This window comes from Dermacentor variabilis, chromosome 11 (assembly GCF_050947875.1).
Source record: "Dermacentor variabilis isolate Ectoservices chromosome 11, ASM5094787v1, whole genome shotgun sequence".
Taxonomy (NCBI): Eukaryota; Metazoa; Arthropoda; class Arachnida; order Ixodida; family Ixodidae; genus Dermacentor; species Dermacentor variabilis.
The window spans coordinates 70,613,471-70,641,297 of record NC_134578.1 but is presented as its reverse complement, the minus strand read 5'-3'; the positions used below and the strand labels follow the sequence as shown (position 1 = coordinate 70,641,297).

At 47.2% G+C, this 27,827-nt stretch overlaps 1 protein-coding gene across 1 annotated transcript in view; it reads right to left on the bottom strand.

Moving 5' to 3' along the window:
• LOC142563131 (uncharacterized) overlaps nt 1-27,827 on the bottom strand; it is a 35,816-nt gene that overhangs the window by 1,602 nt on the left and 6,387 nt on the right. The window contains exons 3-8 of the mRNA XM_075673673.1: nt 16,643-16,959; nt 13,596-13,733; nt 11,997-12,204; nt 11,303-11,517; nt 7,789-7,930; nt 423-581 (exon numbers count right to left, since the gene is read on the bottom strand). Coding sequence (XP_075529788.1) covers nt 423-581; nt 7,789-7,930; nt 11,303-11,517; nt 11,997-12,204; nt 13,596-13,733; nt 16,643-16,959 — 1,179 coding nt within the window. The remainder of the gene's footprint in view (nt 1-422; nt 582-7,788; nt 7,931-11,302; nt 11,518-11,996; nt 12,205-13,595; nt 13,734-16,642; nt 16,960-27,827) is intronic.

Here is a 27,827-nt window from a genome sequence, read left to right as displayed (position 1 = left end):
TACCATGTGGTTTAAAGTGAGCTACATTGGAGATCCGCCCACACCGTTAGACTTCGCTATATCCGGCATCGTCCCACATATTTTGCTAAGTAAATCTACACTCCGGTTCCGGTTTTAGGCAGGCGCAGTTTGAAAGAGCAACCTGGGTTTAGTTTCGGTCTTCTTGCGCTAAATACCCCGCCGTATTATTGATCCGTACATAGCTCTACGCTGAAGTAGCGTATCTGTTTTATTCCAAGCTATTCTGGACGCCTTTCTCGTTGTCCTAAGGGCACTAGAATGGCTCAAGTCATCTTACTTGACGAAACGAAAGTTGCCAGATAGCCGATTTCCACGAACCCTAAATCAATCTGAAGAAGACTTTGCTTTCGATAATAAATGGCAGATGCCTCTGTGTGTAAGCTGCAGGCAACGGAGCTCACCTTCCAGGAGTACGGTCCCTCCGGATGTGGCAGCAGGAGACGCATAATGGGCGCCGAAACAGGGACCGCCAGCACAGGCTCTTCCACGTCACTCTCCACCATGGTCGCCATGAGACCGTGAGGCACGGTCAGCACGTTTCGATCATGGTCATACCTGGTCTGTTGCACCACCAGAAAAGCGACTGGTTAGACACGCAGAAAGAAATGACTACACTCCATTTCATACATAGCTGGCGACTCTACGAAGGCTAAATAGACTTGTTTCATTGTTCGCATCCGCGATCAAAAAGTAGTGTGTCGACACATGAAAGAACCTAATCAGGTAAGGAGGAGGAGGAATAAACTTTATTAGTTGAAATGAGCCGACGGTAAGCGCCATGAAAATAAATGAAAAATTACGTCTCGTAGCCATACGTCGCAAAATGTGACGTACTTATTGCATAAAAGGCCTTGGAAGTCTAAATCTATTTATCAGTAAGCGAGCGGGGTAACATGTTTCTGCGTCCAACGGCCCCAGAACTTCGCGTACGCTCGCGACCAAAACATAGTTTGTGACCTGCCAGATGCACAAATAAACACAATGAATGTGTATTTCGACGCAAACTTGTGTCCACAGTTAGCAATTGTAATAAGTGAAGTGGTTATATTCAAAAGAAAACGTTGCAGACCAATGAGGACTGGGCTTCGGACTACGCGGAGTAACACATATATGGCCGCACTACTTGTGTAGCTCCCTCAGCGTTGGTTGCTAAAGTTGAATCGGAGTAGACGTGCGCTATTTGGGAAACGAGAAATATTTCGGGTAGTCGAGTTTGGGAAATCTCTTGCGAGTGAATTTTTTTTTTACTGTAATGTCAATTATACGGACGCGGCAGGCGTGTTCATGCCATCACCGCAGCTCTGCTTGTCTCTTTATGGACGGAGCATGTGCGGTCCGTGCGCGGTTAGTTGGAAATCACGTGATTTGCTGTGAGCGAGAGAGTGAGGGCGAGGAGTTCAAGCGAGAGCTGCGGGTGCTCTGTTTGAAAAGCTCATTAGAAGGTCTTCCGAGGCGCCAGCCAGGTGCAGTTCGTTTGCCTGCAATAACGACGAAGCCACGGGCTTTCTGAGGAGCCGGAGCTCAATGTTAAATCTTGCTTGCGTTGTGAGTGCTTCAACTTTCTGGCGCAACTGCCATTCAAAAATTTTGTTGCTGCACCGTTGGTAGTAATTCGTCCACTTTGAAGGCTGTTATCGTGGGGGCTCGGCACGAAAGTCAAACGAGGAAACTTTGTTGCGTTTCAACGTGTTTCGGCCGTGACGTCACGGCGTGTCGCTACGTCGCTTCAATGCTGCTCGTATTAAGATCGACAGTCGTCCTGAGATGGTTTCTGCCATAATTTTTTTAAAGGGGGTTGCTAACCAGGCTTGGACATTGCAGACAGAAAGGCGTGGTGCATAGGTCACGCACTAATGGTCGTTTCTGCAAAATTTCAAAGCACCGCATGGCACGACAACAGCTGAAAGCTCTCCAGACAGATTTTACTTCCTGCTGAAGAATCGAGGTGACACGCATAGACGCCTCTGCGACTCGCGAAGTGTCGGGGATGCCGGCAATTATACCCCGATAACTTCCGTGAGTCGTCGGATGTGGAACGTGCAAAAGCGCTACGGGAAGTGCGCCACGCAGCAGCGAAGGAAGATAAGAGGACAGATAAGAGAAAAGAGGACGAAAGATAAGAAAAAGAGGAAAGTAGACGGGGCTCGTCATGTGACCCTGGCGTGTTCCGTCGGTTCTGGTATAAGAGAAAGGTAGGGAAGCAATGTCTCCTTGAGCGTGCCATATTCGAGCACCACTTTCTGGGGCGACAAAGAGAAGACTACGGAGACAAAGCGTTCCGAAATGAGATTCCATTCTCTGACCCCGTTGGTATATACTGGGGAGGAGAAGAATCGAGCGCCTTAATTTACGACAGCAAAACGAGACAAAATAGACGACTGAGCGTTGAGTAACTTATTTTCTTTCTTTTCTGTTCAGCGCTTGGACAACTGCGAAACTTTCCCACGTGGAAGCCATTGCTGCCGACCTCGGAAGCCAGTTTTTCCCTAACTTTCACGAAAATTTTCCCTAGATTTCCATAGATTTCTTACCAAAAGTGGTTGTTAATCATTTTGTCAATATGACTTCTGCAAATATAAATTTTTGTTTTTATTATGAAAAAAGACTAAATATTTTGTGGTTCAAATGTATTTCTAAACTCGTCTTAAAATGTTCGCATAAGAATCTCGCTCATGCACTCAAGCTTAACTGGTGTCGCAGTGCAAGTTTTAATGCTAACAAGAAGGCTGTCTGCTTAAGTAATAGCAACAGAACAAGACGTCAGCACGTATATATTTTGTTGTTGGCTAAGTCGTTTTTCACATGGAAGAAAGTGCGACAATTGCCTGCAACTTTACTTGAACTGCAAAGAAGTCGAGCGCCGGACCTCCCTTACATAATGTAACCATGTCAAAACAGTGTGCCATTTGACGACACCAATGTAAAAGAGGTGAATAATATTTTCGTTTGCTTGTCGTATGCCCATGCAGCAGCACCACACTTGCGCGCTTACACATCATTTGCAGTGAAGCACGCAGTGACGCTGTCCAAGGTTGATCTACGTATAGATGGTTCCCGGTGAACTTGAGTATTCGGGCTCATAGTTGGCTGTATTAGAGCTGCAACCGCCTAGCAGTGCTTATCGCTCGGTGTATGTGTGCGCTTAGGCCGATTCGCCAGCGTTGCTCTGTTTAGTGTTGCAGCATACGTTTGTTTCTTTGTTTACAGGCAAATATTTCATTCTGCCATATTCCCCCACTGACTTGTCTCCAGCCTGCTTCTTGCCTACCCTGGCATTGAAGTTGAAGGGGAGAGTTATTAGTAGAGTTTGCAGAACAGAATAATGTGCGGATAATTAATGCCTTCTTCCGCAAGCGGGTTAGCCGAAAGCGGACGTGGAGGAGCCGAAATGGCGAGTCTAGAAATGAAATAGACTTCATATTCTTCGCTAACCCTGGCATCATACGAGATGTGGACGTTCTCGGCAAGGTGCGCTGCAGTGACCATAGGATGGTAAGAACTCAAATTAGCCTACACTTGAGGAGGGAACGGAAGAAACTGGTACATAAGAAGCCAATCAATGAGTTATCAGTAAGAGGGAAACTAGAGGAATTCCGGATCAAGCTACAGAACAGGTATTCGGCTTTAACCCAGGAAAAGGACCTTAGTGTTGAAACAATGAACGACAATCTTATGGGCATCATTAAGGAATGTGCAATAGAAGTCAATGTTAACTCCGTTAGACACGATGCCAGTAAGCTATCGCAGGGGACGAAAGATCTGATCAAGAAACGCCAACGTATGAAAGCCTCTAACCCTACAGCTAGAATAGAACTGGCAGAACTTTCTAAGTTAATCAACAAGCGTAAGACAGCTGACATAAGGAACTAAAATATGGATAGAATTGAACATGCTCTCAGGAACGGAGGAAGCCTAAAAGCAGGGAAGAAGAAACTAGGAATAGGCAAAAATCAGAAGTATGCGTTAAGAGAAAAAGCCGGCAATATCATTACTAATATGGATGGGAGTTCAAGTGGCTGAGAAGTTCTATAGAGATTTATATAGTACCAGTAGCACCCACGACGATAATGTGAGAGAGAATAGTCTAGAGGAATTTGAAACCTCACCAGTAACGCCGGGAGAAGCAAATAACGCCTTGGGAGCTATGCAAAGGGGGAAGGCAGCTGGGGAGGATCAGGTAACAACAGATTTGTTGAAGGATGGTGGGAACATTGTTCTAGAAAGACTGGCCACCCTATATACACAATGCCTCATGACCTCGAGCGTACCGGAATCTTGGAAGAACGCTAACATAATCGTAATCCATAAGAAAGGCCGGGACGCCAAATTTAAAAATTATAGACCGATCAGCTTACTGTCCGTTGCCTACAAAGTATTTACTAAGGTAATCGCAAATAGAATCAGGAACACCTTAGACTTCTGTCAACCAAAGGACCAGGCAGGATTCCGTAAAGGCTACTCAACAATAGACCATATTCACACTATCAATCAGGTGATAGAGAAATGTACGGAATATAACCAACCCTTATATGTAGCTTTCATTGATTACGAAAAAGCGTTTTATTCAGTCGAAAGCTCAGCAGTCATGGAGGCATTACGGAATCAGGGTGTAGACGAGCCATTTGTAAAAATACTGAACGATAGCTGTAGCGGCTCCACAGCCACCGTAGTCCTCCATAAAGAAAGCAACAAAATCCCAATAAGGAAAGGCGTCAGACAGGGAGATGCGATCTGTCCAATGCTATTCACAGCGTGTTTACAGGAGGTATTCAGAGACCTGGAGTGGGAAGAATTGGGGATAAAAGTTAATGGAGAATACCTTAGTAACTTGCGATTCGCTGATGATATTGCCTTGCTTAGTAACTCAGGAGACCAATTGCAATGCATGCTCCCTGACCTGGAGAGGCAAAGCAGAAGCTTGGGTGTACAAATTAATCTGCAGAAAATTAAAGTAATGTTTAACAGTCTCGGAAGAGAACAGCAGTTTACGATAGGTAGCGAGGCACTGGAAGTGGTAAGGGCAGGTAGTGACCATGGATCCGGATCATGAGACTGAAATAATCGGAAGAATAAGAATGGGCTGGGGTGCGTTTGGCAGGCATTCTCAAATCATGAACCAGTACAAGTCTTACCAAGTCTTAACAAGTCTTACCAGTACTCACGTATGGCACAGAAACCTGGAGGCTTACGAAACGGGTTCTGCTTAAATTGAGGACGACGCAACGAGCTATGGAAAGAAGAATGATGGGTGTAACGTTAAGGGATAAGAAAAGAGCAGATTGGGCGAGGGAACAAACGCGGGTTATGGACATCTTAGTTGAAATCAAGAAAAAGACATGGGGGGCATGGGCAGGACATGTAATGAGGAGGGAAGATAACCGATGGTCATTAAGGGTTACGGACTGGATTCCAAGGGAAGGGAATTATAGCAGGGGGCGGCAGAAAGTTAGGTGCGTGGATGACAATAAGTTTGCAGGGACAACATGGCCACAATTAGTACATGACCCAGGCAGTTGGAGAAGTACGGGAGAGGCCTTTTTGCCCTGCAGTGGGCGTAACCAGGCTGATGATGATGGTGGTGATGATGATGATATCATTCTGAGTGCACAGAGATCGAAAACACAGTTAGAGGTACGAACGACCAAATAAAGTAGCCGCGCGTCGTTAATAGGGCAAGTATGTCGTTTACGTTCAATGTGCTGCTGTTCCTTCAAAATTCATGATTGGCATGGTAATGCGAAGGCAATTTGGAGTGACTGATATCAAAACATACTGGCATATCAGCCGCTCCGCTGTCTCATCGTCGAGTTCCGAAACGTCTCTAGATTTGGACAAATTTCCCAATATCTCGAAACAAGGCTTAAAATTTGTAGAGCTACAGAAATTTCCCTAGAAGTGGCAACAGTAGTCGAAGCTATAAACTGATTTAGTGCCTGTTTCAAGAAATTCAAACGAGCTGTGGAACGCTGCCAACATAGTGGTCGCGATAACACACGTGTAGAAGCGTGACCCCCGTAGCTTTCCTTTCAATGCCAAAGAACTTTGTGAGTGTGTGTAGTCTAGGCAATAGAAGAATGTGTCGTGGCTGTTGGTAGTGAAGCTCGCCTCCTGGTGCATCGTGGCAACGCAGCATTTACAGTGGTGTTAAATCACTCCTCGAACTTAGTGAAAAAACATTCCGCAGATAGCATATGCAGCGCTGAACATCTCAGCCAAATTTCGCACTCGTGGGCGGTGCGTGGGCCTCACAAGCGGAGTGCGAAGTCGCCTTTTTCTCAAACGCTCTCCTTTCAACAGAAGCCTTGCCATCTCCTTGCTGGTACTGACGGCGGCTGTCATATTTCACCATATAGCAGATTTGAAAGCGCGGCTGTTATTGGCCAATAGCCGAAATCAATCGAGCAGCGTGAGACGACTATCGTCTGCTCACGCTTGGCCTCGCCAGCGCTCGCAGGAGTCAAACTTCAGCCCCTCTGCTGATCGGGGTGTCGTACCCGTCAGTGCTCGCTAATTTCGATTAGTCTGACACGCTCAAATAGCCTCGAAGTACGCGAAATTTAAGCCCGGACCACACGTACGCTTTGTCTGCCGGGCCTCGCGTTGAATAGCGTTCGCATCTACAAGCGACGCGCCAGTAGGCGCTCACACCGGGCAACTCCTGGGTAGACCTGCTTTACGCTACAAAGTGCGTCTGTATTTGCCTACTTTCTGTGCAGGATAAAGCCGCTCCGCGCCGCGTAGCATGCCTAGGCTGGCGCACGCGACCGCGTGCGCCAGCCTAGGGGGCCGCGACGTGACCTTATCTAGTAAAGGTCCCTCAGAGACCTTATTATCTAGCACTAACGCCGTAGGCGAGGCACCGCTAATCTACCGCAGCTGGCGCTCCTCGCATGCTTCGGAACTGAGGACGTTGAAGGCAAATGAGAAAATTAATTAACGCGCTCAAAGTATTTACGCTCGTACTAGGTTTTCTTGAAAAACTATTTCGGTAATACATTCCTGGGAGCTACCATATTCGGAGATGCCAAGACGATATTGAGGATTCAAATGAATGTGGTCCAGGGTCCCCTCATGTTGCTCCTATCTCGTCTAATCACGAACTAGTTGGAAAACTTGTTGCGGTACAACAATCCCTAGATTAAACTTAACAGATTCCAGCGTGTAGTAGTAATTGCCGGTGGGGCCTGACGAGGAGTCCTTGAAGGCCGGCAGACACTGCGAACGGTATCAGTAGCGTTAAATATCAGCTGCAATGCTGTGTCCTGGTTAAAGAGGACCCAAGGCGGCGTGACAATTCCGACATACGGAATACTGTCAGAACTAAAGACCGGTCCAACTACTGGTGATAATTAAATCATTTTTTCGTATGTCGGCGCTGTCGCCTTGTGATCTTGCAAAGTTTTCGTGTACGTGAAACGCGCTGGAGGTTATTGGAGGCTACTGTACATTTTGTTCTGACGAAAGAAAAAACTGCGTTGTCTACGTTTCGCCACATGGGACACAAATTCGCACTTAGTATTGCGAAAACTAATTTTCTGTAAGAAATAGAAATGCTTTGAACTGACGAGCACATCTTTCAATTCCATGGTGCATGCACAGTATAGGCTTATGAGTGGCGCGGGGCACTAGTTCTGCAGGTCCACACAGTCAGGGAGTAATTCAAAAAGGTAATTTGCGGAGGACTATGTGTTGTTAGAACATTCAAAGTGTCTAAGAATGGGAAGTCAAATGTTCTCTAAGCATTCCGTGTATACCATGAGGTCGCACCTTCCAGGAGAAGACTGACGTTCCAAGGTCAGAAGCTGAAGGCTCGGATAGTCCTGCCAGCTCCACGTCCACTGCCTTCAGCTCGGCCAGGTATGCCGGTCTCCGCTTCTCCTGGTAGCGGAGAAGCTCGTCTTCTTCGTGTCTGGGTGCATAGAACGCAGCATTGTTGGTTCGCGTTTGCAAGCCACAGTATGTAGCATCTGAAACAGCATCAGGATTTTCGTACAGCTTAAATGCGAATGACGCTTAAATGGCTCGAAATCTTAAGGGAGGGGGGGGGGGAGAGCCTCGTCTTTAGTGTGGCGTGCAAAATTCAGTGTCATGATATAATCATATGGATTGTAGTATTCCATAACAAAAATCTATGGACACTTTGCTGAGCTGAACTGCGACAGGCTTTCGCCTATCGCAGGCTGCCTCTGTTGCTGTTGTCTGAACTGTTCTGCGAACAGACGCCGCTGTGGCCGCGAGCATGGGATCCTTAAACTTCGTAAAGTAGCGACACGCTTCGAAGAATGCCGCCTCCTCCTCGCGTGCTCTGGCTGAGGCCAAAGCCGCGTTGCTATTGGCCTAATAGCATCACGTGGCCCTCGCGCCTTGCTTCGGTGCCATTTTTGCTCGAGAAGCGCCTACGGAGTGGCGAGGAGCGCATGTTGCCGCCGTTGCTACGCTCGAGCAGTGTAGGTGGCGCCACGGGCGAGGAAAGAGCGTGAAAGAGAGGAGAAACGAGGAGGAATGAAGGCGGAGGAGGAGAGTGTAGCTACTTTACGAAGTTTAAGGGGCTTTAATATGGCTGCGAGGTTTGTCGCCGATGTGCGCGCACCCCCACGCGCATATCCGCGCTCTCCCACGTGCCCACTCGCGCAGCGCTACTGGCATGGCGCCTCCTCTCCTTGCTTCCCTCGCCGGTGATCACCGCTTTCCTGCGTCCACCACGGACTGCGCCCGGACACCCATGAGCCACTAAAGAGTTACGCCTTAATAGTGTCTTATACGAAACGTCTATACTTATAAGAACCGACTGTAGATGTAGGTTCGAGGTAGCCCTAATTCCCGCATAATTTTCAAGCTTTCATTATTAAGCGCCTTCACAGTGGCTGAAAATCCGCTGAGCAACAAGAATTTTGCATTTGAGAATACACTTTCGCATACCAAAAGAGACATAGTGATACAGCTGCAACGTTACATGGAAAACCCATGTCTACATCGGTTCTTTTCTAGCGTTATACCTTACAGTTCTTTCGGGGCGTTCGTTGTGTCCTTCATGAAGGAAATGTGCGAGCCTTAAATTCTTACAGAAAACGCAGTAGCCAGTAGCGATTGGAGTTTTCGTGCGTGCGTGATATCGCTGTAGCTACGTCACGGCTAGGCCATGGTTGCATTTCGAATGGAGATTCTGCCTTTGGTGCTTTGAAAGACCCTAGTTGCAGGCGGGAGCAAAGTGAGCTTGGCGAACCGGAATACGTTTGCTCGAGAGGCCGCGAAGGAGCGCAAAAGGCAAATTTACTGAAGAAAGGAACTCACGGCAGGCCGCGAGGTGGTCGTAAGAATGACGCCTAATAGGCACTCGTGAGTCCAACGCTAAAAGTGGAAAGCGAATGCAGTCGAACACGCTTTCAGCGACCAAGTTCGTGGGCTCGAAATAGTTCGATACGTCAGCCAACTCACCTGTAACGAACTTAAACGAATTTTTATGATGTGTTCCGTTATATACGGATTGTTTTCTCTAGTGTAGAGAATAATCAAAGAACCCATCTTCACTAAAAACGAAAGTACGCGTAGTAGCCACCAAGTTTTGCTTGTCATCTTGCCTTGCTGTAATTCTGCAGTGGTGCTCTCGATGATGTTGTAACTATACAGATAACAGGAGAAAAAAACAACAACTGACCGACGATTACGATACTCCATAATGTGAAATTTGAGCGTAGTTCCTATGCGTGTTTTCATTTCGCGATATATTAACTGCCGCATACCATGTCTCGTGCGGAACGTTGGAAATGAAGCCAAGTGCGGCCCGATTGCCTCGCTAATCGGGAGATCGCGAGAGCCAGCGCGTGGGTGTCGCGTGGGCTCGATTCAAAGAAGCCGCCGCCGGCATACCTCTCAGACGACGCACACTACTCTGGCGCCATCTCGCAGCCATCATTGCCATATTGATTTTTCCTTCTCACGCTTTCGCCACACCCTTCTCCACTTTCCGCCTCATAGTTGCGTTGCACCCTTCGCTCTACCTTCCTACTCGCCTCTTTCATCCCGCGTTGCGCTCCGCGTTCGCTTTAAAATCTCTCGCTGCGCTCGTTCGCTCGGTTACGCCGACGCTCACCGCAGGAACGGGTGCCTAAGAGCTGCGCTCTAATAACTCCCCTGAATGCTGTGTTCGCGGCCTCCTGGCAGCTTTATGGGGCTGAAAAAGAACAGCCCTAGTTCGATACATTCAATTTCTTGTTCATTATGAGGGAGTCATTTTACGTGGCTTTCGGTCAGTAAGTTTTGTGCGTTCGATATGGACAATAATTACTTTAGCTGGGTCCGTTATATCTGGGTTTCACTGTACAGCGGATGGTCGTGCGCATGTACCCTAGGGCGTTCATAAGGGCTAAAGTTTTACCGACTGTTTCTAGGTGGCCAATTCTTTTAGGAGTGTACTATGCGCGACCATAACTGGTTTCGGCAGCAAGTTAATCGCTGGGTGCAGAACTTCCAGGCGAGGCCATTTTTGTACGAGGGGGGACTCACGTGACAACGCGTCTGCGCGACAGCGATAGCAGCTGTCTCAAACTTAAATTCTGTGATCTAGTGTGCGGTGCACCTTACTGGCGTAGTTCACGTACAATAACAGGCCGTCACTTTTCTTGAGAACTGAGAACGTCATAGCGCCCTCCGAACAGTGCAGGGTGCAGACAGGCTGCTTTAAACGCTGTTATTGATCATTTATCGACACCCTTCACGACTTCGGCATTGACGTCTCATCACTTAGATACGTAAACAAAATGTAGCAAGAGAAACTTATTTGAGCTATAGCGCAAACGGGGAACGTAGGATGAGAGAGGAGACAAAGACTGTCTTGGTCTCTTCTATCACCCGAGTGCTCCGTTTGCGTTATGCCCCAGGTAATGCAATACATTGTATTGCCCGTCAGTCGATTCTTTTACCTAAACACAAATAAATACGTATCGTTTAAAAACAAAGAAAAGAAAAATGAAGTCATTAGTAGCGTGAACAGTGCCGATCAACATACATGAACATCGTTCGCACAACGTCCTCCGTTATTTCTCAACCCTTGGCAACAACTTGGCAACAACAACAAAACCGTAATTTATTGACTAGTTCATCTAAAAACTAGCATTTGATGCCGTGTGCTTAGTGTTTTGGGTTTGTGTGTTCTTCAGTGTTTTGTTTTTGCAATTTTGCGCACAGATTTAAGTACAAATGTTCGCCATGACGACACATATTGCTCGAAGCGTGGTCGCAATGGCTACAAGAAACAAGACAAAAGAGATGCCGTCGGCAATACCTGGAAAGCCAGTACGGCACCCGCTGACTCAGCATGTGCTGCACGGTATCCAAAACCCGCACCACCGTCTCCTGGACGTCGCCCATCCTCTTGTCCAGCACGGCCGTGGCCAGGTTGATACTTTGCACCCTGAAGAGCCCCTCGTGAATGAGGGCGCAGGCCCGCTTGCGGGCCCTCTTTCCACCGCCATGCAACTCCCACAGCGCGCTTTCTTCCTACATGTACAAACGAGCGAGAAAATTAAGAGATGTCGGAAACAGGGTGCGTATGACGTGTTTCCGGCTCCCAAATAGGTTCCAGTGCATGCAGTCTGCAAAATTGTAGCTTTTGTAGCCTAGATTATCCAAAGAGCCCTCACTCATGCCGTCACTGCGGCGTGGATTCGTACTCAACAAATGGTTTGATCGAGAGGCTTACTGTTTTATTAGTCACAATGATATGAAGAAAACAGACAATCAAGTCAGACATAACAATAAGGGAATAATAGTTATGTTGAATTGAAATGCAGAAACAATAAGGCAACGGTTTAGAAATGAAAGAGGACGAAAAGATAACTTGACGCAAGTGAGGACCTGCTGTCAGAAATCAACGTAAAGAAGTTGTTATATCTTTTCTCTACGTGTAACCGCATTTTAAGATTACGAAGTTAATTAGCCACAAGCATGCCAATAAACGAAGAAAGTACAATTCTTACCTTCGCCTCAAAGAGAGGTGCAAAGTAGAGTTCATTCCACAGCGTCTGATAGTGGGTCACGACGTCGCCGGTAACACTGAATTTTCCCCTGAGGTGGCAGCGCGCTGAATCAGCTAGCCACCTACAGATATCTTCTATACGGCTTTCTTCTATGCCTTTAGGCGTTTTGTGTTCCAGTGTTATGGGAAGTTCGAGTTCTCGGATGGTACTGAAATACAGAAAACAAGCACTGTCACATCCACTTCGAATGAGCGAAAGAAAAATGTCGATGATGCAACCAAAAAAGTCTCGCACAGGTTAATTCCAGATATCTTGACGATCACTGAAGTCAATAAAAGGATACAAACATTCATGTGTTCTTCAGTATAGGAATTGAAAGAGACAGAAGTTCAGAGAAGACGGCGGCCTGAAGTAACAAAACTGCAGCAACTGGGATAAGTTGCTTTCTTAAAGAACACGAGTCGCCCTGTCTATTCGTTGACTCTAGCGATATCACTTGTTTGATCACTGTTGATGATTTTTTGTAATTATTATTTGGTTTTGTGTTGACAATCGCGGTCGGTGAGGGGCAGTGAGTTTGGGCACAAAAAGAGAGAGAAAAAAATACGACACTGCACTAGAGGCATCCGAACATACATCTCCCATTATAACTATCACCATGCTCTACCAATAATAATAATAATAATAATAATAATAATAATAATAATAATAATAATAATAATAATAATAATAATAATAATAATAATAATAATAATAATAATAATAATAATAATAATAATAATAATCAACAACAACAACAAGAACAACAGTAACGACATGAGCATATGCTGCATGTCGGTTTTCCTGTTTGATATCAATCACAAGACTATCTCAAATGTTCCTGAAGCCTAATTTTTGCATCCAATAACCTCACACCAGTGCTGTGTGTCATGGTGCTAACTACGCCTTTCACGTTTATTCAACCTTTCACGGAAGAGCGACTTAGTGGCAATGGGCCCATGCCATTTCTTTTTACTACAAGTGGAAGTACGCCAGAGTACATGACATAATAAAATATTCATGATTTCGCAAAATGCGCAGTCCAACTGGTCAATTCTTTCCTAGATTGAGATGTAATGTCTTCAATATAATAATCGAAAGAGAAAAAAAGTGCCTCGCCTTGGAACCTAAGATGCGTGCAGCCAACTTTATTTAGCTTTTGCTTCAATTTGTTAAATTAACTGAACGTCGACTATATATATTGTGCCAGCTAACGTTAGCCAAGCTGCTGAAGGTAGGTAGGTAGTAAACTTTATAAGGAAAAATATATGATGCAAAATAGGATTATAATACCTATTGTATTCGGTTGTAAGACCTCTGACAGCTTTTAACAGCCTGGCTAATGTTAGCTGGGGCACACAGCAGTACTTAAGCCCCATGAGACGTCATATAAATACTATTTCCCTTTGGGCGCGTAAGAAACAAAGAAAGGAACAAACAAATGTTAGGCATGGTTAAATTTGTAGTATAATGTTCGGCTTTGTACATCTAATTTTACAGCGTCCGTAATACATTTGTAAATTCATCCACTCCGGAATCATGCGCTTCAAGAGTGCTCACCTTTCCACGTGAGACAGGAACTCTTCGACAGTGACGTCACTGTCGTGCTTAAAGACCAGCTCGGACAGTGCGCGAGGAAGGTGTGGATAATCCGTGGGACAAGGGCGTGAGGAGGTGCCACCATGTTTGCTGAAATCACTGCGGTAAGAAAAAAACAAAAGAAAGTCGAAAGTTGTTCAAGCTGAGCACAGTTCGCGTTCATCAAACCAGCCAATCGAATCATTCGGCAACAAACACGCACGCGCACACGAACACACATATGCACACGTACACACACGCACACACACAAAGAAAGCTTATTAGACTAACGTGAATGTGACGGGCAAAAAACCGTCACACTGACGGCTGCACATGTAAATTTTAGCAATGGAGCGTTTTAACCTTCTTTCCTGCACTTCGGCTGACTTGCTAGTCCGGTCCAGAGTTTCAAGCCAAGCGTGCTCGCTGCGGCAAATAACCGACGACCACATCAAGAGTACTCTGTAGATCGAACGCGTAGCAAAGGGATCGGGAGACGCACAGCGATTTTTCAAGCGTGCAGACTTCATGACTTATTACCGTATTGAGGGCGATATCAAGGCACGCAGCCATAGCTCATGCGCGGAGTGGATGTTCAACCCTGCTCTACGGCTACGGCTCACGCGGGCTGGCATGTTTCCTATCAGTCTGGTTGCCTTCTCAGCAGTCTTCTTGGGAGAGAACACGATGCTGTTGCTTCGCTGATTCAATTCAATTCAAAAGGGTTAAACTACGCTCCTCTAAATTATAGCCACAACTTCCTACGCAGCGTTGAGCATCCTTAACGTGCGTGGGTCGTGTGGTTATGTGCCTCGTGCATTTGCTAAAAGGAGCGTCAATATTGTCGTGAGGCTCGTCCGCGTCAACTGTAAGTGGTCACAAAATATTTTGCTTTCACAAGGCGTTGAATCTTGCACCTACGCAATCAACTATGGGATTTTAGACGGCGATTATGGCGCTTGATCTCTCGAGTGGCTCTATATGTTCATTAATTTTGCCCGAAATAGTGTACATGTAACTTCAAGTACGAAATTTATACTTTTCGAGTTGTACAGAAAATTTTGAAAATTGCAAAAGTTGAAAAAAAAAGTGCTCAAGTATTCAAATTCTTAAAAAGATGCACCTATTCAGACATGTCAAGTGGATAAAGTTGGTGAATCATAGACGCCATTTTGTAAACCGTTGACTACAACTGATTTGTGAGTAGGTGTTTTGAAAAGTAATCGTAAACGTCGTAAGAATTTCACGCACAGCTGTAAACTCATGTATCGCACTTGGGCACTTCAGATGCTCGAACAGAGCCTTTTTAACGAGCTGCGATATTTGTTTCTGGTGCATACTTACAGGTTTGAAAACATTGCCGTTGAAGGTATTTCTTAAGCTTGCGAATTTCTGACAATTAAAAAAATTTCTTATTTAAATCTGCTGATAAATTCTTGCTTCCAGCAGTTGGAATAAATTTTTTCTCTGTTAAATGCGACAATTTTCACTGAACTCAATGCCACTGTTTTAACGCGATAGCCTTAAGTAGCCCGTGTCGCAAAATATCCGGCGTCGGCGTCCCGCGCCAGCGTCGGACGTCGCTTCGGCAAAATGAATTTCGTACCAAATTTCGAACCACGCATAACCAACCTCTTCTCTACAACCAAAGTTGCTCATACCTTGTCTTTCATTCTTTACAAAGATATTCCTCGGTATTTTGAGAACGGCAGCCCACAAACAATGTAATGAAAAAAAAAAAACACACCGACAGCGCATGCTCTTTATGTTAGCTCTTCTCAGACTGAAATATTAAAAGTGCGAAACAATAACAGGAGATCGACCCACGCAAGAGGTCGCGTTTCTATCAGAAAGCTCGCCTCCGTGCACAGCGTTTGCAGCCAGTGTTTTCCAGTAAACGTTACGGTTGCATAAGCTGCACTTGCCGGGGAGCACGAAAAACAGTAAGGGGTCTATGAACGCTATCGCGTTCCACTCTTAAAGGCGAAGCTTAAGCGTCCTCCAAATTTTTCTGATGAGAATGTATTTCTGTTTGACATGTATTTGAACAAGAAAATCTGAGTTGGTGCCAAGGGGAGGCTTCCTCTTGAACCTCATTATATAATTTAATTTGCTGAAAGGCATATATGCCGCAAGAGAGGACACGCGCGAGAAGGAAGCCAAATTGACGATGCACTGGCGCTTCTCTTAGGACATTGTGCGTACCGCGAAGAGATAAATGGAGTGCGCGGCATTCAAGACAAGGACGTAGTAAGGGACAAAGACAGACGCTAACTTTCAACTAACTTTATTCCAGGTTTCAGAAAAATAAAGATCTCGCGTAAAAGCCAAGGTGCCACTGCTCGGGAGCTGATGGAAGCTTTCTACATATCTCTTAGGGGGAAGCCTGGTGAAAATGACACATCTATTTAATAATAATATTTGGGGTTTTACGTGCCAAAACCACTTTCTGATCATGAGGCACGCCGTAGTGGAGGACTCCGGAAATTTCGACCACCTGGGGTTCTTTAACGTGCACCTAAATCTAAGCACACGGGTGTTTTCGCATTTCGCCCCCATCGAAATGCGGCCGCCGTGGCCGGGATTCGATCCCGCGACCTCGTGCTCAGCAGCCCAACACCATAGCCACTGAGCAACCACGGCGGGTACACATCTATTTCTTTAATGGATAGTGAGAAGGGTTCTTGAGCGGCTTGCTCTACAGTCTGTGGCAGTGACAATGTGATTACATGTTTCGCGCATGTGTGACTAGACATACCGACGAGCGACGAAGAAAAAGTTAGCTGAAAGTTTGCGCTTGTCCGTGTCCCTTGCTACGTCCTCGTCTTGAATTCCGCCCAGTCCACTGTTTTTTCCTAGCATTATGAACCAAACCGCACGACGACAAGTCTTATTGCGCCTAACGCCGGTGCACCGTCGATGTAGCTCCCTTCTTGCGCGTTTCCAGTTTTGTGGCAGCCACGTACTTCAGCTAAATACTCACTAGAATGCCAACATTTGCCCTAATTTCGTTGGTAAGGCGTACTCACCAAGCGAAAGCGAAGTCAGAGGCGCCGCGGTCGCCCTTGACGCATTTCCGGAGCATGCGGACGTGCTCGGACGCCTCGGAGTCCTCGCCTTCCTGGGGCCTCGTGGCGTTCTTGAGGGCGTGTTTCACCACGGCCACCATCAGGTCCTCGGAGGCACGGCGGTAGAGAGACCCGCGACCGTTGCACACGTGTCTGTAGAAGTCTGCGCAGGCTTTGGGTCTCCGTTGCACGCCTTCGGACGTCTGCTTCTCGAGCCACTGGCAGCCGGATGTGACGCACTTCACGCTTGGCTCGACGCTGGCACCGAGCACTTCCTCCTGGAGACCCGTCAGAATGGATACTCCTCTTACTCACGAATGAACTCTTCCTGGAGACCCGTCAGAATGGATACTCCTCTTACTCACGAATAAACTCTTCCTGGAGACCCGTCAGAACGGATACTCATCTTACTCACGAATGAACTCTTCCTGGAGACCCGTTAGAACGGATACTCCTCTTACTCACAAATGAACTCTTTCTGGAGACCCGTCAGAATGGATACTCCTCTTACTCACGAATGAACTCTTTCTGGAGACCCGTCAGAATGGATATTCCTCTTACTCACGAATGAACTCTAAACATCCAAAAAAAAACGATGGCGACATTAAAAGGAAATGTTTCTTTCAGCCATGAATTATGATGCAGTGACGAGAAATACGTCAGTACTAATCAACTTTACTCCGAGCTGCTCCAGCCTACAACGAGAGGAAGCTACGGAGGCCTAATATTGTCTTCTGCGTTATGTAGCGAGTGCTTTGGCGTAATCAAGCAATGATTTATTGCCCAGGCAGTGATGCGGCGTTTCTCCTTGAGAATAATTAGGTCACCTGCTACTCGCTGCAGGAGCTGCGGGGGAGGAACATTTATACCTTTAAATATGATAGAATTCGGCACATCAGACATGGTAGCGCCTTCCGTTATGTACTCGTGTGTTGCAGTTGTATGTACAATAAAGAGAAATGTAGCCAAATTGGGTCAGAGGAGTGTTCAGCTTACCAGCAGCTTTATGCGCGTTGTTTTTTTTTCTCTGTCACGGATAAACAGAACTTAAGAAGATAGACCAGGTATAAAACAATGCGTGCATGATGACTGAATGTGACGTTCTTATAGCGCATACATATGTGTGCTTGTTCAAGTTCTTCACAAGTAGAGAGAACTGGGCGTATTGGAACACGTTCATGATCTGTCAAAGCAACGATACAAAGACTAAAAAGATGAGATGGTCACAAGCGCCATCTATCTACTGAGGCTTTATTGCAAACACGTGGTCAATATAAACAAAACATCCGTTACAGGAAGTTGATGGTGGACCCCGTCGTAAAACACTTTCATGTTAATAACTTCAGGAATTTTACTTGAGAGGCGTCTAGCGTTAAAGAAAGAGCGCCCTTGCTTCGCTGTCGCACTTGGAGCTGGAACACTTGTCGATCGCTGTCAAGAGCACAAAACTCGGTCAGCATGAGTTTTTTTTGTTTGCTACAAATACCCACACAACGTTCATACCTTTCAGAACTGTAGGTTCGGAGCGCGGCATGCGGCAGCACGCTGTTTCAGGTTTGCAAAGGCATTTGTACACTGTTTCCATTTTGTATGATTTCCTACTCGATAATTCGCTGAACGCATTATCTTCGTTACAAGATTCTAACCCAGGTCCGTGCAGTGCGTTTAGCATAGATCTTTTCCATTGTCTTCCACATGACGATTTAAGGAAGAGCTCTGAGAAACCGATAACTTATGAGTATGATGAGTTTCGATTGAAGAGTGATTGCAGAATTTCTGCGGATCTTTCCTAGACCTTCTCTCTTTTTATCTCCTTTCTCTCCTTTTTTATCTGTTTACGCACAGAGATCGGCGTACGCGATAAAAAGCTCGTCATTCACATTCATATGCATGAGCACGAATGCATAAGTCAGCTCCTCCATATTTCAAGCACATGATGAATTAAACTTTTTGAATAATGTTTATTAGCACGCGATGTGTGTAGTGTGTCAGTACGAGTGTTGGCTTTATCAATATTTTCCAGCTTCGTGGGCAGGAGGGGGGCAGTGCAATCTGCGGTGAATATGTGGGCCACGTGTTTGTAATAAAGCTTCAAGTGATAGACAGCGCTTGTGATATTTTATGCGAAGCATATTAACGTAGGTTTCGGGCCTTCGCGCGACGCCCGGCGGTGGCCACCATTGACCCTGAAGCGGGGTCAGGTGACATGACGTCACGTGATGACGTCACACAGGCTGCAGATGGGGCCTCATATCGCGCCGTCGGTCGCCTCCCGGCGGTGGCCCCCATTGACCTTCAAGTGACCTTCAAGTAGGTCACGTGACATGACGTCACGTGATGACGTCACACCGGCTGCAGATGGGGCCTCAAATCGCGCCGTCGGACGTCGCCCGGCGGAGGCCTCCACGCTTCGGTTCACGCCGTCGCGCGCGACGCGGCGGCGGCGCCACCATCGCTGCATCACGTGATATGTGACGTCACGCCAGGGATGAAGCGGCGCGCGCCCGCCGTCGCGTCAGTCTCTGTGCCCGCAACCGCGCCAGCGTCTTTGCGCCGGGCGTGTATGCGGTCAAGATGCCTCCAAACGCTAAGGATACGCTAAGGTTAAGCCCAGTGGATACTTCGCATCCACTGGGCTTAACCTTGATAAGCTTCCAATTTTATTTCTTTTTCTTTTTAGCCTTTATATCATCGTTGCGTTGACAGACAATGATGCAAGACTCTTAGACTACGCCCGAGGGAAGAATTAATTAAAATAAGATCCCTCCGTGTTGAAGAGGTCATACAACATCCAGTTGAAGTCGATGAAAGACAAAGTCTTGCTGATCGAGTCGGGAGTGAGCTAGTGGTGGAGTGACTGCGCATTGCATTCTATCGCGTCACCAATCGCGGAAGGGGAGTGGGAGGGCGTCGAACTCGTTAAATTTCGATGCGAAAGCGTCAAACGGCGCATTAAGTAAAAAAAGACAGTGACGTCAGAAGCAGCGAAACGGCACCTAGATTCCCATTGGCTGCGACATCACGTCACGAGCGTGCCTCGGGACGCAAACTCGCGCTTGCTGGCTCGGACATAGAGAAACCAACTCGACAAGAGGGGACGCTCGGCGAAAACTGGCAAGGGGGAACACGTCACGCTTAGCGTTCGCCCCATCCGTTAGCTGACGCGAGCATCGAAAGAAAAAAGAAAGGGAAATGAACTTACAGAAAATGACATTTTTTTGTTCTTTCCCGTTAAACTAAAGGAGTTTTGCGTATGAGTGAACTTATACTTTGCGACTTATTTTTTTTTTGCGTTACCTAGCAATAAGCTAATGGCACGCCAGACGCGCTAGATGCAAGCTAAGTATATCTGGTAGCGAAGCTTCCATAGAAGCCCGTGCGTTCAAGACATGGCGGACCGTAGGGCTTAGCGCCATCTGTGTGAAGGAGGAACACTTGCTATGGGCGCTGAAAAAAGGCGTTTACTGATAAGGACTAAATAACATAGAGTTATCTTTTATTTACTCGACATGCATATATAAGATTGCTTAGGAATTAAATTTTCCTTCTATTAATATGTGTCTCTGTTTAATTAAAAACGCTGTTTTTTTGCCTGCTGTTCGTTCCCTCCATACATAATCGTGCTTCAATCGCTGCTTCAATAATCACGCTTGCTGATGTCGGTGACAATTTGTTCTGAACCGCTTTTCGCCCGAAGCTTCGCAATCTATTTGGATCGACCTTGCAAGATGCATGCGTCATGCGCCGGACACGCCACCGAACCGAGCGAGGCCGCCTGCGCATGTGAAGTTCGCGTGTTCGGTGACTCGTCTTTTTTTCTTATCTTTTTTTGGATGTAGCCCTTTTGTTGGGCTCCTGGCGTTTTCTTCCGTTCCTTCTGCTCTACGACATGGCACCACTCCATTATTGGACTGTGGCAAGGTAAGAAATTTTGTTTGAAAGTCTGCGACGCATTTCGAGCAATTTAGGCTTTTACGGCAGAAAACCGATTTTGATGCAGTTAGCGAAAAACAGATCGGCCGTGCTGGCGCACTTAATTTGAGTTAATGAATCGCACTGGGAAATGTTTGCGACGCTTCCCATGGGCTCCAACCTTATTTTAACTTATTTCGGCAGTTATTGGGCCCGCTCGCCACACCCGGCTTTGTGACGCAGTTAGCGAAAAGTAGCTCGGCCGTGTGAAGGAGCTATTTTCGCGTGTACTGAAGCTTACTGGGAGAAGTTCGTGACGCTTTCTCTGACCACCAACATTACTGTAAATAATTGCCATACTTTTTGGGATACTTTTGAGGCATACTTGCCGCGCCTGGTTTGTGACGCAGTTAGCTAAAAGTAGCTCGGCCACGTGTCAAAGTTAGTTTGGCGTGTACTGAATATCACTGGGACAAGATCGTGACGATATTTATGGCCGTGCAACATATACCTTCTTGCATATCGATGGGGCAAAATGCTATAACACCAGTGTACTTAGATTTAGGTGCCCTTCAAAGAACCCCAGGCGTTTCAAATTTCAAGGTGTCCCCCACTATGGCGTGTCTCATAATCAGATCATGGTTTTGGCACAACCCCACAATTTAACATATACCTTATTTCGCTACTCACGCTTGTCGAAAACGCGACGAGTGATTGCCAAGAGTGATAACGCGGTAGTTGCTTTCGCCGGCAGAACGCCCCAAAGATAACGCCGAGAAGCTCAACAACCGGGAACTCGTAACCCAAAAATTCTGTCTTTTGAACGACGTGAAAACAGGCTTTGCACCCACGCATTTGTCTTGAGTAGGAGGCATTCTGCGGGCATCTCATCTAGCACGGTCTGGCTGAGAACCTCTGTTGTGGCCACCTTTGTGTACAGTCGCGGCCACTGTTAGCGGAAGCACGAGAGCCCTGGCATCACTCTGAGGAGAGCCCCGCCACCGGCGCCACATGGTCTTGTGGCGCCTGCGCAATCAAAGCGATTGGTGAACAGCCCGACGAGTTCTCTTCTATGGCGAGTCGTTCACCGAGACTTCATGAGGCGCGGTTGGTGGAACTCCGCGGAGGGGTCCCACAGGTGTTCCCTCCAGCAGTAGTCGCACCTGTACGTAGCGTACCATCGCGTCGGCTGAGGCCAAGTTATTTTGGAAACGCGCAGTCGCCCGTGTAGTTATGCTCTTAAAAGTGTAGGAAATAATACCCGAAAGTCGGGGTGTGCTTCGAAAGCAGATCTTTATGAAATTGCACGTGGTACAGATTCCATGGAGGCTTGTAAAGATCGTTCGCGATCATTTTTAAAACAATTCCGCACTAAGACTGCGCGCGGTCAGCAGTAGAAGCAAAAAAGTAAAAACCAAAGCGCCGCGCTGAATCAACGCAGTCGGCCTAACATGTGCCCCCTAGCGTCAACAACGCGCGCGCCTAAAACCAAAACCGGAAGTGTGGTTCAGGTGTTAATCCCATCCACTTGGGGCGCTACAGTCAATTCGGGCGCTAGACTATATGAGAGTGTCCGTTCTTGTTGAATGACTTTATCTATGGCTCGGGCCTCGACGGAGCCGAGCACGCGAAGCTAGGGGCTCCATTCCAGACACGAATGGCGACTGCACGGCCGCCATTATCCACAATGTTGACTCTCTGATTGGCTGTCGAGAGGTCACCTGGCTTAAAATTTGTGCTGGCAAGCGGAAGTCTGACAAAGTGGGATTTTGTGTTTTCGTCAAGACGGCCAAACGTGACGTAGAGCTGCAAATTTTATCGGCCAATACTTTTTCTGGTCCTTGGCAGCTATATTGCGACGTTAGCGCTTCAAAAAGAAAGTGAGCGGTAGCATGCAGAAGTCAGTGTAGTGCATCTGCAATTTCGCGAATATGTGGTGGCGATAAAAGACAGCTGCCATGCCAGCTTGCTGGTTGGCAGGAGGAATCTGCCGTGAGGAGCGTCACAGGAAGGGCTGTTTCATAAACGTCAATTTGACCTTGCGTGGCGCTGCGCTGGGCCGCCATTGCAGAGTTTTTCCGCCATAATTTGTGGCGAGACAAGCCGCAAGATGTATGCTAATGAGCGGCCGTATGCAATGGCAGAAGAGAGGCATGCGTATCGCCGCATTTTCCCCGTCGTTTGGTGCCACGAAAATATTTTGTTCATAACGCGCGCTGTAGCATTTGCATCACTCTCCTAGGGCGTTGACATTTGTGTTTCGGTCCATCATTAAAAAAAAAGACGTTTATTGGTTGAACATTAAAAACTCCTCTGCAATTTTTTTTGCACTTTTCACTGTGGTGTTTCTAATCAAGAATAATGACTTTGCGCATCATGAGAGGCCATGACAACGGCGGCTTTTTAATTTATAAAAAGAATTGTATGCAAGGCGGCGCCTTGAAGTTTCCTCACACGTGGGAGTAATTAAGGTGTAAATATAGTCCGACGTAACGCGCGCGCGCTCGCACACGCTACGTTACGTTGGCGAAAACAACTCCTTCTATTAGAGAGTTTTAGCTCAGCGGGTTTACGTTTCGCTCCGCTCGCAGTCTCCACCGTTGCGCCAGCGGAGCGGTTCGCGAAAAAAGAATTTTAGCCCGGCGGATCACTCACCCGCTCGAGCGGAGAGAGCGGGGCGCTCTGCTTCTCCACCTAGTGGTCCGAATAGGAGTTACTGAGAAATGAATTTGAATTACGCTTGCTTTTATAATGCAAGAAATGTTGAATAAAGATATATCCCATGTTCTCAGTACATTATTTGTTAATAATATACTGAGTACTAATGTACGGGTCAGCGCCGCAGTCGCCGTCGTCGATGCAGAACTGCCGGCGTTCATGTTCGTGGCTGCCATCTTGCATTTCCCATACACGCCCGCGCGCGCTTACGCACGCTCGCGGGAGTGCTTTCCAGCGGGCGTAAACGCTACTCCGCAAAACCGCTGGCCGCCTCAGCGTTGTGCGCATGCGCAGTCGTGCCTCCGCTCGGCCGCTCCGCTCCGCTGGCCGTAAACCCGCTGGGCTAAAACTCTCTATTTATAGGCACGTTTATAGTCCGACGTTATCGGCGCGCGAGCGAGCGTCGTTCGCGGTCAGTCACGCTACGTCGGTTGTGCTGCGCCGGCCGAGATGCCATCCCCTCTATACTTCAACGCGCGCGCCGTCGGCTGCTATCTTCGGAGCATGCGCAGAACGTTCGGCAAGTCGCGCGCCGTCCTCAAAAGCCGTCTGCAGAGTTGTGTTGGCGCCTTTCTCTTCGCGCGCAATGCATTGTGGTGCGAGAGTTCCGCCGACTCCGACGCGCGAATGGCTCAGGAGCCATATCGGCGCCGGGCCCGTAACCAGCGGCTGCCAGCGCGCTCCGACGTGTCCGGCGCAGATTTGGCTCCTGCTCCATTCGCGCGCCGGCGCCGCTGACCGCGTCGACCCACAGTGCATCGCGCGGAGGAAAATGGCGGATGCCTGTGCGAACAGCATGAGTGGCGCCAGCGGCTCAAACTTTGAACTTGCATCGGATATCGTGGTGGAGAGGTTTATCGAAGCCATAAAACAACGCCCCTACGTGTACGACGCTAAGCGACTCGATTTCAGGGACCAACAGCGCGAAGAGAACGCGTGGGAACAGGTACGGCAGAGCAGCGGCCTCTCTACAGGTGAGCTGTGTTCGGCTTCAGTTGCACGCTTCTCGGCCGAAGCATGCCACTTGCTGCATGCACCGTACTGTTTGATCGATATTTTTTGTCCCTCCTTTCCGTTTGTAGTTGAAGAATGCCACAAGTTGTGGAAGAAGCTCCGAGATCGCTTTACCCGTGAACTCAAAGCAATCGAGCTCGCAACGAGGAGCGGCAGCGCCTACGTCGCGAGGCAAACGTGGGAGTTTGCCGATGCAATGAGCTTCTACAAGAATTGTGGTCGTCCCAGAAAGTGAGTGGTTTTCTCTTTGTTTTGGAATGTTTGCTTTCGCTGCCCGAGGTACGTGGAGGTACGTGCATGAAACGTGTTCGTTGTACGGCATGAATAAGGTGCTACGTTCACGCACATGTTGTGCACTGAACTTCCTTTGTTAATTTATGCTTTTGTACCGTGACTTTCGCCGTCCGTGCTGGAGGATTTAGAATCGTTTTTTTTTGCGTTTTCTTTTGTTTCATGTAACTGCCTATGAACTGCTGTGCTGTGTCGCGTTTAACAGCATGGCTTCGGGAGAAGACCATGGAGAAGTCTGCCAGCAATTGCTCGTCATTTCGGAATGTTTCACAGCTTTTATGCGGCACTCAGATGAGGGGACCGAATCCGTAGTAAAATGAGATGAACGTTTTGCCAGCTTTCGAAAGATAGAGTAATGCCGAACATGGCCATCAAATAATCTTGCCGGACGGTCCGACATCAGTTGCGAAAATTCTGTGAATCCTCATGCTTCCGATTGTGCTTTGGTGTTGTGTGTTCTTGCATGTTTGGTTTCACGAGTTCGGTCCGGCTGCATTCTTGGAACTGGTGTAGACTTCGTTTTGGGCTAACATGACGTGTGCATTGGCTTTTGGTTGTTTGGTAGTTCGGCTTGCGGCTTTGCTGTTAGTGCTGAGGGTGGGTCGAGGGTTGCAAAGGGTCAGGATATGGGTCGGGGAGGTGGCTCCTGCTTCTGGAAGGCTTTATTCACCGAAGTTTCACAACACCAGCATTTTCGCTTTGTGAAACTGGTACCAACGTGGGCAATTGGGGCAGTTCGTTCAGCATTTTGCGTATTGGAACAGCGCTACTCACAGGCACGAAAACGAAGGCAAGACAGTTGCGTGGGTCCTGAATTCAAACTGAATTGCATACATCAGTTGTAGTTAGATCTCATGTGTTTGTCTTACTTTCGTCTTCATCTCTGTGTGTAACGCTGTTCCACTCGACAGACATTGACACTCTTTTTGCAGTAAAACAAAAAGGAAACGAGAAAACTGAACTAACTAGAGTCGAATCTGTTTTTTTCAGGACTACCTGCAACGTGGGCTCAGGTGCCGTACCAAGAGGTGATGACAGCGCCTGAACAGCAGAAGAAATCTTTAACGCAATACAAGGCAATTCGTCAGCACCATCGCCCATCGCCAATGCTGATGACTTGGAGCCTCCAGCAGCTAGTCCTGGTCAACCTGCCAGTCAGGAAGGCTTCACAGTGAGCGAGCCGCCAACAAAACGGTCAAAGAAAGGAAGGAGTTGTGACTACTCCGAGGAGCAGCTCCTTTCACAGCTCGGCAAACACACCACAGAAAACGAGGCTTTCGGGCAGTCTATTGCCATGAGCCTTGACAGGATGTCAACGAGAATTGCCTCTCGCTTTGAGGTTAAAATAATGGAACTCTTAGCAGAATTTGACCAGTATGAGGCCTAATAATAAGGTATACCTTTTGAAGCGTAGGTGACAGCTAATACATTATTTTCGCTTTGTTCTTTGTTTCTTTTGATAACCTGAAAGACATTGCAGTTACTTTTTTTTCCATTTCCTGCCATGCAGTGCAGTTTCCTGATATCATTGTGTTCATGTTCCTATTGTTTTAGTCAGCTGCATAGCTGTGATATATTTGTTGTTTGACTGTTGACCTGTTTCACTGTAAGTATTGCAAGCTTTAATGTAGTTAGTAGTCTCCTGCCTCTTTCACCGCTTCATTTCTTTGCAATGCAAGGTGTGTGCGATATCCTTGTAACTTGAAAGCATTTTTTTTTCAGCGCAAAATTAGACAGGACACAGGAAAGGGACACACGCAGCAGAAAGCCGAGTCCTGTGTTTGTCCTGCTTGTGTTTCTTTCCTACACACTAATTTTACGCTGGAAAAATGCTTTCGAATCACCGAGACCAAATAGCACATCTTTATACTCTTACAAATGATCTCGTGCTTTAACATTTCTATTGATGGGAAACACGAAGGAAAAGAGGCCCCCTGCTGAAATTCCACCATATGTTTACTCACAGAGCACATGTTGATTTACATGTCAAATGCCTTCCGCAATATAATCCTACACACCTTGATGTGTTCAAACTAAACGTTATATACGAAAACAGTTCAATAACATGGTACTCGAAACAAGCACACAAATTTATGTGACGTGCCTGTACTAGAAGCAGGAACACAGGTGTTACAAGAACCGTCGCAACAGGCGTGTTATATGTCACTGGTGCAAACCATGTATAACTCCTGAACTCACCGATCACGAGATTCATAAATGAAGTTTCACATTTGGAGCTGATGTGTGATTTTTGGTGGCCTTGCATGGAAAAGAACGCAGTTTACAGACAGAGGGGCAACAACTTCATGCTGTGCATTAGCATCGCCTTGGGGACATGAAGCACTCTGCAATGGCGTCTAGAATTCTCATGGCATCTGAAGCTGAGCGGCTGCCATTGCCAATATTCTGCTGGTTTATGCACGCTATACTCTGCCTCCCAGCCGCCTTCTTGCACTCCGTCGCCACTGACCCTATAAGCATAATCATTAGGGCAATAGGCATTGTCCAACAGCAGAAAATTATGTAGGCACACCGCCGCACTAACCATGTCCGTTAGCAACTCACCACTAACCACATCACCACTAACAGTTCCCAGGAAGCAGCGCCACCGGGAAACCAAAATTCCAAACGCGTTCTCAACGCAACGGCGTGCCCTTGAGAGCCTATAGTTAAACAGTCTTTTCGTGTCATTCAGTTGTCTGCCGGAGTAAGGGCGCATTAAGTAAGGCCGCAGGGGAAATGCTGCATCTCCGACGATGCACAATGGCCACCTGTTATAACCCGAAGGCAAGTTAAGTGTGTTGTCTTCAAAGCTCTTTATGATCGGGCTTTTTTGAAAAAAAAAAGAGCCGTCAGAGAGTCGGCAATTGGCACCAATATCTACCAGTATAAAGCGGTAGTTTGCGTCGGCAACTGCCAGCATCTGTAATGAATAAAACCCCTTGTAATTATAATACTCCGAACCACTCTCGTTAGGGTACGTAACTGCGAAGTGCTTGCCATCTATGCACCCGACAGCATTGGGAAAGTCGCATTTCTTGTCGAACACCTCTCTGATGAGCTCCCATTCTTCTGAGGTCGGCTCTCGCAGCACAAGTGGGGAAAGGCAGTCCCAAATGGCAGGCAGGGTCTCTTTCAGAATGTCGGAGGCCGTGCTTACATGCATGCGGTAGCTCGTAGCAATGTCGATCATAGAACCGTCAGTTACCAG